At 40.0% G+C, this 17,081-nt stretch overlaps 1 protein-coding gene across 9 annotated transcripts in view; it reads left to right on the forward strand.

The window, feature by feature from the left end:
- The window catches only part of HIPK2 (homeodomain interacting protein kinase 2), a 256,243-nt gene that overhangs the window by 158,945 nt on the left and 80,217 nt on the right, over positions 1-17,081 (forward strand). For all 9 annotated transcript variants that reach the window (XM_036759556.1, XM_036759557.1, XM_036759554.1 and 6 more), the window contains exons 3-5: positions 15,679-15,802; positions 16,149-16,268; positions 16,529-16,615. In XM_036759556.1, coding sequence (XP_036615451.1) covers positions 15,679-15,802; positions 16,149-16,268; positions 16,529-16,615 — 331 coding nt within the window. The remainder of the gene's footprint in view (positions 1-15,678; positions 15,803-16,148; positions 16,269-16,528; positions 16,616-17,081) is intronic.

A 17,081-nucleotide genomic window follows, 5' to 3' on the forward strand; every position in this document is an offset into this window, starting at 1 on the left:
ACCCTCTCTAACCATGAATTCATTTGACTCTTAATGAGCTTTTAAAAGTCAATGAAACACAGAAGGGAGAAGAAAAAATATGTTTGGTTTCCACAGAAGTAAGAATTACTAAAAAGAGTAAGGCCAGTATTGTTTCACTTCCTCTCAAACCTGAATCTAGTGTCAAATGGGTAAAGTGTGTGAAGTAGTTTTATTTATTTCCAATACAAGCACTCTTTGTGAGACTAAATAAAAAGCAACAAAATTCTCTATCATTTTTTTCTGGGAAGGGAGGGAGGAAGGGAGAGAATAAGGAGGAAGAATGGAAAGGAAGATGGACAAAGGAAGGAAATAAACATTTATTAAGCACTTACTATAGGCTGGACACAAGCTAGGTAAAGAAATGCAAGCAAAAAGAAAGCCCTTGCTCTCAAGGAGCTTACATTCCAATGGGAGAACGACACACAAAAAGGAGCTGAAAAGCTGGAGGTAGAAGGAATGAAGGTTTTAAAGTCCAGGGAAAGTCGGGAATAGGGCTGAAAGGGAATGAAGGCAGACCAACCTAAGCCCCTCCACAAAATGGAGACTCTGGGAAGAACTTACCAATGGAAGAAGGTGGATAAGACCTGTGGAGGAATATTCCTGGTGAGTGGGACATGGGAGTGATAAGCCGTTCTAGGAGGAAGAGAACCTATGTGCTGGGGAAAGTCCCAAGATTAGTTAAAAGGAGAGAAGGCATGGTGTTGAAATCCAGAGAAAGTCAGAAACAAGGCCAAGATAGAAATAAATAAAGGTAGGTTGGCCTGGATCCCTTCACAAAATAGAGACTTAAAGAAGAATTAACCAACAAGGGGAAAGAGGTGGGCTTTGTAAAGAGATATACCCAGGGGCATGCTGGAAATAACTCTTATGGACTGTTAAATTTTCTGTGTGAGCATTTATACCTCAGAAATCACTACAAATCAGGGCTCGACTTATTGTCTTGTTGGTTCCCTGCCCCTGGGCCCAGACTTAAGAAAGTGATGGAGAAAATATTAGTAATACAAATTAAACTTAAAAGTGAGTCTTGGGCACCTTTATCTCCCTATCCCCTCCCCCAAGTTGTTCGACATTACACCTTTACTAGCACACCCCTGGATATTCCAGGGTGAGTAGAATCGAATATGGGAGGCTGCTCACTATGAGGAGGTCTCAGGTGCTGAGGGAAGTTCCAGGTTGAACCAGAGCTAGAAGGGGGGGTATGATTTTGAAGTCCAGAGAGTCAAGAACAGGGTCTAAATAAAGGGGAATGAAGGCAGGCTGGCCTGGGCCCCCACAGGCCCTTCTTTAGCAAGGTTATTATTAGCATTTGCTTACCTCCATTTAGTCAGTAAACAATGACAGAATGAACACTCACTGTAAGCTGAGCATTTTAAGGTAGCTGCCCTGAAGCAGTCATGACCCCATTTGGGGCCTTCTTGGCAAAGACACTGGAGTGGCTTGCCATTTCCTTCTCCAGTTCATTTTACAGATGAAGAAACTGAGGTAAACAGGATTAAGTGACTTGCCCAGGATCACACAGCTAGTAAGGGTCTGAGGCCAGACTTGAACTCAGGAAGAAGAGTCTTCCTGACTCCAGGCCCTGAACTATCCACTGTGCCACCTAGCTGGCACACACTCACCAGGTGACAATGGGCAAAACCCTTCACTTCTCAGAGCCACAGACAGCTAAGTTAAACATGGCTGGTTCAGTGGAGGGACATTCCATGTGGGGAATTCTCCACACTGATGAAATCACAACTCTGACCCTATCTCTAGATAGGGAGATAATGTGTATGTATCTATGTATGTGTGTATGTATATACGCACACATCTGTGCAGCACGGTGCTTTCATGACAACAGTCCTGTGAGGAAAGCCTGGCCAATGTCATTACTCCCATCTTACATGTGAGCAAACTAAGGCTCCAGGTGAAAGAACCTGCCCAAAGTCACAGACCCAGCGAGTATTATTATCAGAATTAGAATTCAGATCAGGAGCAGCAGCAAGGTGGCTCAACAGAAAGAACACCAAGCCGAGTCAGGAAGACCCGAGTTCAACTGTGGCCTCAGACACTTACTGGCTGTGTGATCCTGGGCAAGTCAACTTAAGATGTCTGCCTCAGTTTCCTCAACTGTAAGATGGGGATAATAATGGCACCTATCTCATAGAGTTGTTGTGAGGATCAAATGAGATAATACTTGTAAGCTGCATCATGCCATGCCTGGTACATTGGAGGCACAGGCACCTAATACAACTAGAGTGTTCTTGAAACCAGGATTAGAAAATGTCAGGAAGTGATCTGTCAAATAGTATCAAAAGCATTAGAGAACAAGATATGGGTGAAAACTTCATTGGATTATTTTTCCTCTCTCCTCCCCTTTTCTCTTTTCTTTCTCTCTCTCACACTCACACACTACTCGTCCCCTATATACTTGTATTCTCCATTAAAAATTTAGCTGGATCGCTTTAAAAAGCTTCAAAACTAAGCTTCAGGTTCACTTGCAAAGCTGAGAAATAAGACCATATTTAGAGCTGGAAGGGGCACATTCCCATTTTACAGGAAGGTCCCAAAAGGCAAAGTGACTTGCCCAAAGTCAGGCCAGTAAAAAGCAGAAGCAGGATTTGAACCTTGAACCAAGGCCCTCTGGTTCCACATTCAACTCTCTTTCACAGGGCAGTTAATCTTTATTTTATATTCAGCCCATTTCTTCCAATCTGCTCTTCACACATCCTTTCTTTAGCTGGTTAGCTTAGCAAATTTGGGCAGTACTGATAAGGCCAAGACCAAGGTTTTTCTCCCTAGGCACTTTATGTACCCCTTGCACCCTCACACCCAACCAGTCATCCTGAAAAATCTGTGCCTTTGATCACAAAGAGTACCAGAGGAAAAAAGAGTAGATGAATCAGTGCAAATCTATCTCAGCTGTCAAAAAAGCAACTTAAATTTCATGCCTTCCTGGGGCAGCTAGGTGGCGCAGTGAGTAGAGCACCGGCCCTGGAGTCAGGAGGACCTGAGTTCAAATCCGGCCTCAGACACTTGACACATGTACTAGCTGTGTGACCTTGGGCAAGTCACTTAACCCCGATTGCCCCACCCCCCCCCCCCAAAAAAAGGGCAAAAAAAAAAATTTCATGCCTTCCTGAGGTTGGAGTAGTTCAAGTGTGTGGCTTATGTGAAGTACAGCATATTAACCCCTGTAAAGATGAAAACAATGCATGTACTATGCTCATTTTTGAAAGTGAGATACATTCATTAAGTTTCATTAATGGCGTAAGGCCTTTAATTGAATTCTCTTAATTGAAGATTCAAGTCATTAAAGTTCACTGTACCCCAGGATCCCCTAGAGTCAGTACCTGAAGAATTTCTCTCTACAGCAGAAAAGTGGAGGTAATCTTATATAACTCCAAAGAAGTCAGAATAGAGTGTCCTTCTGGGGCTGAGACTATAGGCTCATTGATTTGGAGCTAAAAGGGAGTTGAAAGGTCATCTAGTCCAACTCCTTTCATTTTGCAGATGTGAAAATTGGGACCCCCCCAAAGATTAAGCAATTTGTCCAAAATCTCACTATATAGTAGAGCTCGGGTTTGAATGCAGATCATCCGACTCCAAATTCAGTGCTTTTTCCCACTGCACCACACTGCCTCCCAAGGATTAGGGGGTAGCAACTATCCCAGTTTTGATGTAAGAAGAATCTCTTGCTTTCTGGTTTCCCAGACTTGTACCACTCCTGCATTACTAGGGCTGATTAAGTACACTGATGTGAGCTTGAGAATTACAGTTTTAGGAATACAAACCCACAAAATTCCTTGAACATGAGGTAGCAGTTGCCCCCCCCCAAGAGTCCCAAGTTGGAGAGAAATCACAGAGGAGGCAATCCAATGGATGAAAAAGACAATGAATTACCTTTCCTGAACCAAATGATAATGTAAGGCCATTCAGACTTACCAATTCTTAGAACAGAAACCTAGACAGACAAAATTGCTGATTGTTCCTCTACCCACAAGTTAAAGAAAGCAGCATCTGTACCCTCTGCATCACTTAGGAGATAAAGAAGAAAATTTTTCCAAAGAGCATTGCCTGTTGCTTACTTTTCCTTAGAGGAGGTGCAGAGCACTTAGAATTTGTCTCCTCAGAAGACTTCTATCTTTAAGCCCTCTTTGCTACTTTGAGGCATACTATATGGTACTTCCAGAACATATACCTGAAGCCCCCAGGTCAAGTCACTTAACTTCTCTCTCAGTTTTCACAACTGTAAAATAAAGATAATAATATCTAAAGTACCTGCCTCACAGGATTGTAAGGTTCAAATGAAATATTCTATGTAGAGTGATTTATAGACCTTAACTTATTATAGAAATATCAGATATTACTCCCCATCACTAGCAGTCTTTAAAGGAAAGCTCGATGACCACCTGAAGAAGACATTTTCATTCAGGCACAACTTGAATTCAGTGGCCTTTGAGATCCCTTCCATCTCTGATTCTGTAGTGTCCATGTAGGTAGATCAGAAACACAGAGTTTGTGGGGCAGAGCCAAGATGGCAGCTGGAAAGCAGGGACTTGCTTAAGCTCTTCCCCAAATCCCTCCAAACACCTGTAAAAAATGGCTCTGAACAAATTCTAGACCTGCAAAACCCACGAAATAGCAGAGGGAAGTAGGTCTCCAGCCCAGGATGGCCTGGATGGTTGCTGGGAAGGGTCTATCACACTGTGTTGGGAGCGGAACGCAGCCCATCGTGGGCCGTGGCAGGACAGATTAGACCAGGAGTCTGCCCAGAGCAGGCCTTAGGGCCATGAATCATTGAGCTGTGGCAGTTACCAGACTTCTCAACCCACAAACACCAAAGACCACAGAGCAGGTTAGTGGGAAAACTGCTAGATCAGGTTAGAAAGCAGTCCAGCCCCAGTCCTGGGTGTGGCGGAGGTGGTACAGTGGTGGTGACAGCAGCAGCAAGAAGCTCCTGCGGCTGCTTCCAGAGCTCCAGCATCAGCTGCTTCCAGAATCCCTGGCTCACATGGTGGGATGAACCAAGAGGCAGACCAGAGTGGGAGTCCAGGGCTTGCTCTGCCCTGCTTAGATCTGTATTGTGATCCTAGTTGGTGGTTCTTGGGGGAGGAGGAGCTCTGATGTGGCAGAGTTTGTGGTGACAGTGGGGTAGAAGTAGCTCTGAAAACAGCAGTGCGGCCCCTAAAGCTTGGGACAAAGCCCTCTCTCCTCTACAAGCAGTCATGCCCTGACAAAAAAGTTCAAAGGTCAAATAGTTGTCTGGGAACATGGTCAGGCAGCAAAAGAGGATGCAGATTCAGACTCTAGAATCCTTTTTTGCTGACAAAGAAGATCAAAATATACAGCCAGAAGTAGTCAACAAAGTCAAAGAGCCTACATCCAAAACCTCCAAGAAAAATACAAATTAGTCTCAGGCCCTGGAAGAGCTCAAAAAGGATTTGGAAAAGCAAATAAGAGAAGTAGAGGAAAAAATGGGAAGAAAAATGAGAGTGATGCAAGAAAACTATGAAAAACAAGTCAATGACTTGCTAAAGGAGACCCTCCAAAAAACTGAAGAAAATAACACCTTAAAAATAGACTAACCCAGATGGCAACAGAGCTCCAAAAAGCCAATGAGGAGAAAAATTCCTTGAAAGGCAGAATTAGCCAAATGGAAAAGGAGGTTCAAAAGACCACTGAAGAAAATATCACCTTAAAAATTAGACTGGAGCAAGTGGAAGCTAATGACTTTATGAGAAATCAAGATATTATAAAACAGAACCAAAGGAATGAAAAAATGAAAGACAATGTAAAAATATCTCATTAGAAAAACCACTGACCTGGAAAATAGATCCAGGAGAGATAATTTAAAAATTATTGGACTACCTGAAAGCTATGATCAAAAAAAGAGCCTAGACATCATCTTTCAAGAAACTATCAAGGAAAACTGCCCTGATATTCTAGAGCCAGAGGGTAAAATAGAAATTGAAAGAATCGCCTCCTGAAAAAGATCCCAAAAAGAAAACTTCTAGGAATATTGTCGCCAAATTATCCAGAGTTCCCAGGTCAAGGAGAAAATAATGCAAGCAGCCAGAAAGAAACAATTTGAGTATTGTGGAAATACAATGAGGATAACACAAGATCTGGCAGCTTCTGCATTAACGGATCAAAGGGCTTGGAATATGATATTCCAGAGGTCAATGGAGCTAGGATTAAAACCAAGAATCACCTACCCAGCAAAACTGAGTATCATGCTCCAAGGCAAAATATGGGCTTTCAATAAAATAGAGGACTTTCAAGCTTTCTCAATAAGAAGACCAGAGCTGAATAGAAAATTTGACTTGCAAACACAAAAATCAAGAGAAGCATGAAAAGGTAATCAAGAAAAGAGAAATCATAAGGGACTTACTAAAGTTTAACTGTTTTGTTTACATTCCTACATGGAAAGATGATGTGTGTAATTCATGAGACCTTTCTCAGCATTAGGTAGTTGAAAGAAATATAGACAGGGGGCACAGGGTGAGTTGAAATATGAACAAATGATATCTAAAAAAATAAAATTAAGGGATGAGAGAGGAATATATTGAGAGAGGGAGAATGGGAGAGATAGAATGGGGTAAATTATCTCACATATAAGTGGCAAGAAAAAAGCAGTTCTGTTGGAAGGGAAGAGGAGGCAGGTGAGGGGGAATGAGTGAATCTCGATTTCATCAGATTTGACTTGAGGAGGGAATAACATACACACTTAATTGGGTATCTTACCCCACATGAAAGTAGGGGGAAGGGGACAAAAAGGGGGGATGATAGAAGGGAGGGCAGATAGGGGGAGGAGGTAATCATACATGTGTGATCTATGTTGAATTGCTTGACTTCTTAAGGAGGGTGGGTGGGAAGGGAATAGGGGAGAGAATCTGGAACTCAGAGTTTTAAAATCATATGCCCAATTGCATGCAACTGAGAATTAAGATAAATAGGGAATGGGGCATAGAAATCTATCCTGCCCTACAAGAAAGTAAGGTGAAAGGGCGGGGGAGTGGGGTGACAGAAGGGAGGGCTGTCTGGGTAAAGGAGCAATCAGAATATATGCATCTTGGAGTGGGAGGAGGGCAGAAATGGGGAGAAAATTTGTAACTCGAAATCTTGTAGAAATCAATGTTGAAAACTAAAATATTTTTTTAAATGTCAGCAATTAAAAAAAAAGAAACACAAGATTTTGGCTTTACACTAGATCATAGCATATCTTACAGATAGTACTTAGCATTGCTTATTATCTGTAAGTTTCCCAATCTTGTTTTTGGATTCCCACGAGAAACACTACTCTGAATCTATTTCACCATAGATTCGTCAGAGCTAAACAATAGTATGGGTTTTTCCCCTAGTGCCTTGCCTACCTGGATCTAGATCCATGTTTTGAGGGACATATGCCCTTCTCTCTCATGGACAGGACACCATTTTGCATTCCAAACAGGAGTCATTAGCACTGTCCATCTGCCCCATAATCTTGGAGCAGTGTTCTTATAGCTGGAACTTAGAACAGGGTATAGTCATATACAGAATTTAGAGCTAAAAATCACTTTGTCTAACTCTTGTATTACACATGAGGAAACTAAGGCTTAGAGATTAAATGACATCCCAAAGGTGATAGAGTTAGAAAGCAGAAAAGCAGGAATTTGACTCCAAAAGCCAATGCTCTTTTCACTGTCATGGCTGTTACTTAATAACAATAGCTTAATAAATGTTCAACAAATTTAATGTTTGGAAAACTCAATGGTCAGGGAAGGTAAAGGAATGACATGGGTGGTATCATTATGTGAATCTAAGCTTAAGAAAGAAAAACTGGTTTGACCTTTCTGCCTCATAGGGTCTTTTCCCAACATAGGGATCCCTCCTCAGCCATTCCAACTAGTTCTGACATCTAGTAAATCCCATTTACAGAGAAGAGGTTACTTACCTGTAACACCATTTCTCTGAATGTAAATGCAGCATATGGTAGCTAGGTCGCTCAGTGGATAAAGAGCTAGGCCTGGAGTCAGGAAGATTCAGCTTCCTGAGTTCAAATCCAAATTCGGACACTTTAATAATGTGTCTTAATAAAGCTGTGTGACCCTGGGCAAGTCACTTAACCCTGTATGCCCCAATTTTCTCATCTGTAAAATGAGCTGGTAAGGAAATGGCAAACCACTCTAGTATCTTTGCCAAGAAAACCCCAAATGGGGTCACAGAGAGTAGGACACGACTGAAAAATGACTGAACAACCACAAAAATGGAATATATGGCTAATATCCATCTTCCACAAGGCTTTTCATAGATGAAATAAAATTATGCTGATAAGTTTAGCTACACAATCTTCAAGAGGTAAACTAAAAAAATATACTTTGTGGCAAGTAAATGAATTAACCCTAGCATAGGCTTTTTGTTTTTGCATGGCCTTTCTTTTGAACCATTTTGTCATTATGGTTATTACTCCTCTTAATAAGTTTATTATAGTTAGTAGTGGCCTGTGGTTTTATATACCAGGATGAGTCTTCAGTGCCTATAACATACAAGAGCAAAAACCAGTTGAATCTTCAGCCTCATTTTGGTGGATAGACCTGCCAAGTCCATGGAGAAAGCAGCACTGAAATGTCTTCCATTTCAAATAAATGGGCTTATGAGTAATCTCCCCTTCTCAGTAATATTTGTATGTGAAACTGAGGAAGGGGAATTTCAAGGGAATACTTTGGAAGAATGGGATCAATGTTTACCTTGCTCTTTGACCATATCTCAGAGCCGCCCTTTTAGAAATAAATATCTTTTATTATATAATTCATGTTTATTGAGATTCTAGTTCCATTCTGTCTCAAGGCAAAGAAGAGTGACCAAAGAATCCTGAGTGAAGTCCATATCATGTCTTTGGTCACCAAGACTTGAATGGTTAATGATTAGTGGAACAGTAATGACAACCTTCTAAGTTCCCAGATTAACAGACTTCTGTGAAAAGCTTTTAATAAGCTAATTCCAGCCCTCAGTTTTAGAAACAGAACCTACAAAGGAGACAAAAAACAAAGAAAACTAGAGAGAATTCCCCTCTGAAGTTTTTGTCTTCCATCTCTCTCCAGCACAGCTGTGTTTTTTCCAACTGGAGGCTTTTGTTTTTCTACCCCCTCTCTCAAGTTAAGCAGAACTCCCTTCTACCTCACCTGCTCAAGCTCTTACTCAAGGCAGGCAGTACAGCAGAACATGATTCAAGCTTTGTTGTTGGAACTTGTGTGTACGCACTGGTATGTGCACATCTTTATTTTTGGAATCAGAAGGTATGGCTGACTTACTTTGTTTGGGCAAGTCGCTTCACTTCCTTCTCAGGAAAGCCTGAGTTCAAATCCTGCTTCAGACACTTAGAGAGAATAATGTATAGGTGGCTGAGAATGTTGGTTCCTGTTTTGTATATGCCAAGTTTGAGGTGACAGTGGGACTTCCAAGGAGGCAGTTGAAGATGAGCCTAGATCTCTGGTAGGCGGCTGGACTAAAGAGCATGAGTAAGTCAGGAGATGGGATCAATTCACCAAGGAAAAGAGTTCAACAAAAGAAGATCAGGGGCAAAGTACTGAGACTTAAAGAAACCCACAGTTCCTCAAAGTCATAATACCAAGTACAGTAAGTGAGAGAGAGAGGAGGATTCTGGACCTAATGATGCCAAAGCTGTGGGATGTGATTAAAGGGAGTGGTACTGGAGAAAATAGAAATCTACCTGTTTTGTAACAGCCTGGTAATGAGATTGCTAAGGAAGCCTCCTTTGAGGCAGATGTGAAGTCATTGCTCTGTTTTCCCACTTATTTTCCCCTTTTGTGTATTTCTTATACACTCACAGTTTGAGAAGACAAATTAAGGAGAGAATGTTTTCTTTACAATTCCATGCATTTTTTTCTACTTTGAAATGAGCTGTCACCAAAAGTTGTTGGACTTTTCCTAAAAAGAATATACTTTGTCTTTGCCAAAAGAGCAAGCAAGGGTTCCCCAAAGACCATGCCCTTACATTCAAAACCTTTCCCCTTTATTCTGTCCCCCGCCCCACAATGTTCAGCGCACTACATGCCTCATCAGATCTTTAGTCAAAAAACCATTTTGACACTACACTGTATTGAAATGAGGTGCTACAGCCTTAGTAAATTAGGTAACTCTAAGTACAGTCTCAATATTCACTTTATCTTGGCACAGGTTAACAGGCCAGTGAGTCATCATGGTGCAATGGGGAAGAACAACGGACATAGAGTCGGAAGACCTGCTTCTAGTCCTGACTTAGTGGCTGTGTGATAGTGGACAAATCACATTAGCACTAGGACCTTCAGTTTTCCATCTATGCTGTATATGCATTATAAAAGCATTTTGTAAGCTATACAGTACCTGTGCTGCCAGCACATGAATCAGCCTCTTAGGTCTTTTCTGTCTCCTTCCCAGGATGTTCAGCACACTCATAATCTCCCACATTTCTTGGGTCACCTTGCCCTTCCTCATTAGTCCACCCTTAATTACTTCTAGAGATTCTAGTCCAAATTAGAAAAATATTTCTCCCAACTTGCTTGGTTTATAAAGCAATAATGTTCCTTCTGTCCCCAACCACCAGAACCACAACCAGGCAGCTTCCATGTTTTCTAAACCTTAGTCACAGATTTCTTTCAACTAGCCTGTCTTTCTTAAACCCATGGTCCTAATCTGCATTCTTTCCAGCCTTTCCCATCTGAATTGTCTCTGGTGAGTTTGTATACTTACCTGGTGTCCCCATGCATTTCTACCTCTTTCATCAATCATCATGCCTTATATCCAGTTTTTTTTCCCTTAACAGGGAAAGCCTAAAATAGGCTTCTTCGTTCTCCATATCTCTTCTGTTTCTCACTGATCCTATATGCTTCACTTTAATGTCCTACATGCCTCTCCAGGTCACTGACTTGCATAGGTGGCAGAGTTCCTATAATTCTAGAGTTTCTCTGATTTTTTTAATACAAACAGTAGACTAAATGTTGGTAGAACTAAAACCCCACTTTCCATATTTGACTACTTCTGCCCAATTTCAATTTTGGAAAAGTTAAATAATGTTCTCCTGAATATACAGTCATAGTAAATTCAGGACTTGCCAATTAATGCTCCAGAAACGTTACAAGTTAAAGATTGCTGCTGGTCTTATCCTGCTTCTATTAATGTGATACAAAAGGGAGTAGGAGATTTACTCAGACCTCCTGACTGGCCAAGGAGTTCTTGTGTGAGTGAGCAGACTGTTTTATTGACTCCGTTACTATGATCAGACAGAGTAACATTAGCAGTATTGTGCCTATTTGCTCTCACCCAATAAATTTTCCCCAGGTAGATCTGTTATTTCAGAAGATAGAACTAGACCCAAAAGGTGGAAGTTAGAGAGGGACAAATTTTACCTGTGAACAGGGAAGAATTTTTTTTTCTGAACTATCCAGCAATGGGACTGGCTATCATGAAAAATAGTAAGCTGTTACTGGAAAGTATCAGGCAGTGACCTAGATAACAGAGTTAGCTTTAAGGTCCCTTCCAGTATAAAGTACCTCAAAGTCTAGCTCCAGTGCCTCCTTTTCCATGAAGTCCTCCCTAATTGCCCAGTCAAGAGGGGTTTCTCTGTCTAGTCCAAGCACACTGTTCGTACTTAGGGCATTTACTACATTCTAAAATTTTGCACTGTTTGTATATATCGCCGCTCCTAGATAGCAACCTTCTCGAAAACAAGAGTGGTATGTTATTTATCTTTGTCTGCAGGACATTATAGCATTGAGTGAACATTAAGTCATAAAACAGATTTGGATATTATAGCTCAAATCACGTCCTTGAAACAACAAAAACAAACTATAAAAAAACTTGTTCCAGTGGGATTATCTTAAAAGGCAGTTGGTTAGTTCCCAACATCTGTTGTGAAAGGATTCCACTCTAGTTTTTCTATGAACTGCATGTATGAGAGCTGTCAATACAGCCAGCGTAGACAAATGCTTCATCCTTAATGTATTGAGAGGTGACATTTGTTCTCTTTAGAGCAGTGTGATATTTCAGTATCATGCTGTGTGTATATGATGAACCTGTAAGGAAATAGACATTCTTATCCTTTAGTGTCAATGTATGTTTAAAGTAGTTTTGGTATTATAAACTAAAGATAAGATTTTGGGAGAACACTTCCCTAGGATGCTTGAGTTGTAAGCCAGAGAGACCTGGGGCAAGTGAGTTGGATCCAGTCACCTGAGCCAGAAAAGTAATGATCATTCACATAACTAAGGATGTGCCAGTCATCTCTTTTCTGCATATGCACTAAGGAATATCACTCCACCAGGAACCAACTTAGGGGATGGGCCAAAAAGGAATACAGGCTCACATATTTAGAACTGGAAGAGATCTTAGAGGTTATTCCCAACTCTCTCATTTTACAGAGGAGAACATGGGGACCCAGAGGTTCAGTGAACTGAGGAAGGTTTGCCTCAGGAAGAAACACAGAAGACAGCTTCCAGCCATCTGAGGGAGCTAAAGTGATGCATAAAGTCAGTGTCCACTCTCCAATCCACATAGATACTGAGACTGGAACCAGATTTGGAATATTATACTGTATTTGAAGAAGCCAAGCTTCTCCAAAGGGTAACACTAGCCTTAAGAACTGGCTAGTGACTAGTGAATATGCTTTCCTACCCTGGAATAGAAATTTGAGCAGGTGAACCATGCACACAGATCTGCCTTTGTACTTTACACTTCTGTTTATACACTTCTTCCCTTACTTAGAGATCTTACTGGTCATTAAGGATCCAACTTAGTATCTACCGCCTCCTTGAACCACCTAAGTTCACAGCAATCTCTTCCCTTCCCTGATACATCTTAGACAGAGAATTGAGTAATAACGTAATAGGAAACACAGGGTTTTAGAGTAGAAAGACTTGGATCAATTCTGACAGCTATACTTTATTAACGTGTGGCCTTGTCATTTAACCTCTCAGCCAAAGTTTCCTTATGTAATAGAAATAAATATTGTAAAATAGAAATAATATTGCACAAGCAACCTCAAGGGTTGTGAGGAAAGCATTTTTGAAGCTTCAGAAAATGCTATAAAATGAGTTAATAGTACTACTGTTACCGTTTAAATATTTCCTGAATGTATCTCATCTCCCCAAACCATACACCTCTTGAAGTCAATTCTATTCAGAACAGTTAATCAGGAAAAGATCTGTCAAGTATCATAGATCATGGGGACTAAAAGTCCATCAAGAAGTCAACAAAAACCTAAGAGGTAGAAGGTGACAAAAGTTTGGGCATATAAAGTATTAAGTTCAGGAAAGTCAGCTGGGCTAGGAAAAGTTCCGACTCCTGCAGGTCAAGCAGAAAAAATCAAGAACTTAGGATGACCAACAAGGATGACCCAGGCAAAGGGTCTGGACAACAGCAATGATAGCCATCTTTCAGATAATGCTTTCAAGTTCGCAAAGTATTTTACATTCATCATCTCATTTAATCCTTATTTCAAGCCTGAGGGTTGGCTCAGTCCTTATCAATAAAAACTATCTCCCAAAGTTGTAGTGGGAGGAAGATGAGGATAATGGAGGGCAGGCAGCATAGTAGGAAGTTGGCTGGGAAACAGTGTGGAGGCCAAATTTGGAACAAGATTGGGCAAAAGCTCACCTATCAGAGTAGGATTCAAACCCAGGTCCTTCCAGACCACAAATCCAGCATTCTTTCTGCTAAACCACATAGCCATGGGTCTGAGTAAGAGAAGTGGGGACCACAGCAGTGAGAATGGAGCTAGGTAAAGGTCCTTTTAAGGCAGTTGCTTCTTCTATAATCCATGTCCTAAGTTAGAACTGGTCCCCCAGTATGAATAGCCTGATTCTGCAAGTAAAGGCCAACTAGGGAATGTGGTGGGTACAGAAAGAGTTTGACAACTTAATGAAATTTATTTTTGGATCAAGTATTCTTCCATTGTAAAAGATGGGCTTTGTAAACCATCTAAAGTTTTATACTAAGCTAAACTTAGGGCAAATTTGATTAAGAATTTTTGTATGAGTATCCTAAGCCATTGCATATTCCTTTACATCAAACAGTACAGTACTACTACCTGAATTGCTACAGAACAGCTTTAAAGGAATGACAGAAATGACAATACCTTTTGGGAAGCTTATTCTGCAAAATTAATTCATCACAAGACTGACAGAGGATTATTGGTTTTGTAGTTTACTCTTCTAGAAGAGTTCAGAAATGGGAGGTAAATCTACTCAGGAGGGGACAATTTTAAATGGAGAAACAATTAGGAAATGAGAGCCAAAGTTTTATTTTATTATTTAAAGATGGGTAAAAAGAGAGAGAACAAAAAAAAAACTAGCAAGGGAAGGAGATATTACTTTCCTCTTCACAGTTATATATACTTTTAACAGCTAAGCCCTTTTATAAGAATTATAAATCTATTTTAATTTTAATAGTATTTTACTTTTTTCCAGTTACATGTAAAGACAATTTTTGACATTCATTTTTTATAAAATTTTGAGTTCCAAGTTTTCTCCCCCTCTAAGACAGCAAACAATTTGATATAGGTTATATATTGCTAGACTTATAAATTTACAAGATGAGAAGTATATGAAGAAAAGCATAGGTTAATGAATTCTATGATAGTAAAATGATCGGGTCACTTTTTGAGAGACTTCAGCCAGATGATTTCTCATTTTTTGAAATTCAGCATAGTCAAGAGCAAATTTTAGTTTTTTATTTGCGTTTTGGTTTTTCCACCCAGTCATGCTAATACTCAAAGCCACATACGGCCTTCTAGGTCTTTGGGTGCCATCTTTTAACTGAGTCCCAATTTTACAGAACAAATCCTTTTATTAAGGGGATTTGTTCTGGGAAGTTTGGATTCATTCAAAGAGCTGCACTTGAGGATCTAAAGGGCCACATGTTACCCACCTCTGCTTCTGGAGGTAGAGAGGAGATAATTTGAAAGTACTGGCTGTGCAGCCTAAGTTGAGGAGAACTCATTATAAGAAGCTTAGCTATTAGTCAATCAGTAGACATTCATGATGTCCTATGCACTAGGTACACAAAAAGAGGCAAAAGACAGCTATAAGGGAACAGATCTTTTTTAGCTATAGCAATTCCAAATGTCTATCCATTATGGCATAGAAAGGATGGAGTCTGCAATGGTAAAAGGCATACCGGCATACCTATACTAAAAAATCACTAATCAAACTAGAAAATATTTGCCTGAATGTTTCTAAGATAGCATTTTATTATGGTATAGTACTAATAAGGCTGATGTTACAGATTTGACCCTTGAGTCAGTCAACTTATTCTGAGTTCACCAACTACATGCACTCCTCTTAGAAATGTGTTCTACTGATTGCCGAAGAAACCACTCTGCATTCCATGGCATTCTTTTGGATGAATCATTAGCATCCAGTCTTCATGTATGAAGTGAACTCATTATAAAAATACTCTCATCTGTAAAATGGGCATAAAACTACCCACAATACCTACATCATGAGTTATTATAAGGATCATTAGTTAATACGATCAACATATGTTATTGTAAGGATGAAAGGACATATGTATGTATATATGTAAAATTCTTTACAGTCTTAGTGCTGTATGTCATTTTCACAGATTATGTATAGTTCAAACAGTCATGAATACCCACTTGTGTTTTAGAATTGCTAAGTAGTTTCTTCTACTCTTTTTCAGAGCCCCTGAAATCATCCTTGGTTTACCTTTTTGTGAGGCGATTGACATGTGGTCCTTGGGCTGTGTCATTGCAGAGCTATTTTTGGGTTGGCCTTTATATCCAGGAGCATCAGAATATGATCAGGTGAGTTAAGATAACCCAGGTATTCTTGACAAGTATCCATTAATTTCCTTATTTCCTCTTGTAGAAAATATGGTAGATTGGAATTTTATGTTTTATACAAGATACTCATGGGCATTTTGGTTTGGTTTTGTTTAATATATGCTTCAGTCCCAACTTACAGGGCCCAAACATTATTCTTCTTAATTTTTCCATTATTTCTTTCCTACTCTTCCCCCTCCCCCATTATTTCCTTTTTTGTTTGTTTTTGTGTATAAAATTATAATTTCTGTTGTCCTTAAATCCCCTGAAGTCACTAACGTGACAGAAGGTCAGTGATACTGTGACTTTATTCTCTCTTCTTTCACAGATTCGATATATTTCACAAACACAAGGTTTGCCAGCAGAGTATTTATTAAGTGCAGGAACAAAGACAACAAGGTTTTTCAACCGTGATACAGACTCACCATATCCTTTGTGGAGGCTAAAGGTAAGAAGCGAATTCTGTAATTCCTCTTCATGTCAGATTAATCTTGGAAGAAGAGAATGGTCTGATTAGTAGAGATCATTTTGAAACCTAGAGGCTTTTCACTGGGTGAGATTTTAATGAAGTTTACAAAATTTAAGGCTTTTGAAAGGTTTCCTTTCAAAGATAGGGAAGGGATCCTGGACCAGAATTGCTAAGTGTACTAGTCATGCTGATGTGGGAGCAGTTCAGATAACCAGTCAGCTTTTACTTGTTTTGACCAGACACCAGACGATCATGAGGCAGAGACAGGGATTAAATCGAAGGAAGCAAGGAAGTACATTTTTAACTGTTTGGATGACATGGCACAGGTAAGCTTCATGGGTAAGTAGTGGAAGCCCTCTGATTACCCAGGTACAAGAGGACTTAATGAATGCCAAGTTCTTTGACAGATGGGATGAAGAATGCCTGGTGGAAATCCACAAGCCCCCCAGTCATGTCATTTGGTCCTGAATTACTTTGAATATGGGTATGAGATATACATACGCCCTAACTAGCTTTGGTAAGGTTACCATTTGGGCCTGTGAAATATCGTAAAAGTATGGTATTTTTGTTACAAGCAGTTTTCATTTTGTGAAACTAATAATAGTCTATCCTGCTGATATTTCCTGTATAAGAATTTAGTCATATTAGTAAACTTAGACATCCCAGACATAGAGGAAGAATTTATCACTTTTAGGTCTTAAAGAATGAATTATTATATACCTTTATAGTAAGTACAAGCTGCTAATTTCTTAAGTGTGAGAAAAATTAGTCTAGAATCATGCCAAAATAAAA

This window comes from Trichosurus vulpecula, chromosome 5, assembly GCF_011100635.1.
Source record: "Trichosurus vulpecula isolate mTriVul1 chromosome 5, mTriVul1.pri, whole genome shotgun sequence".
NCBI classification, from domain to species: domain Eukaryota; kingdom Metazoa; phylum Chordata; class Mammalia; order Diprotodontia; family Phalangeridae; genus Trichosurus; species Trichosurus vulpecula.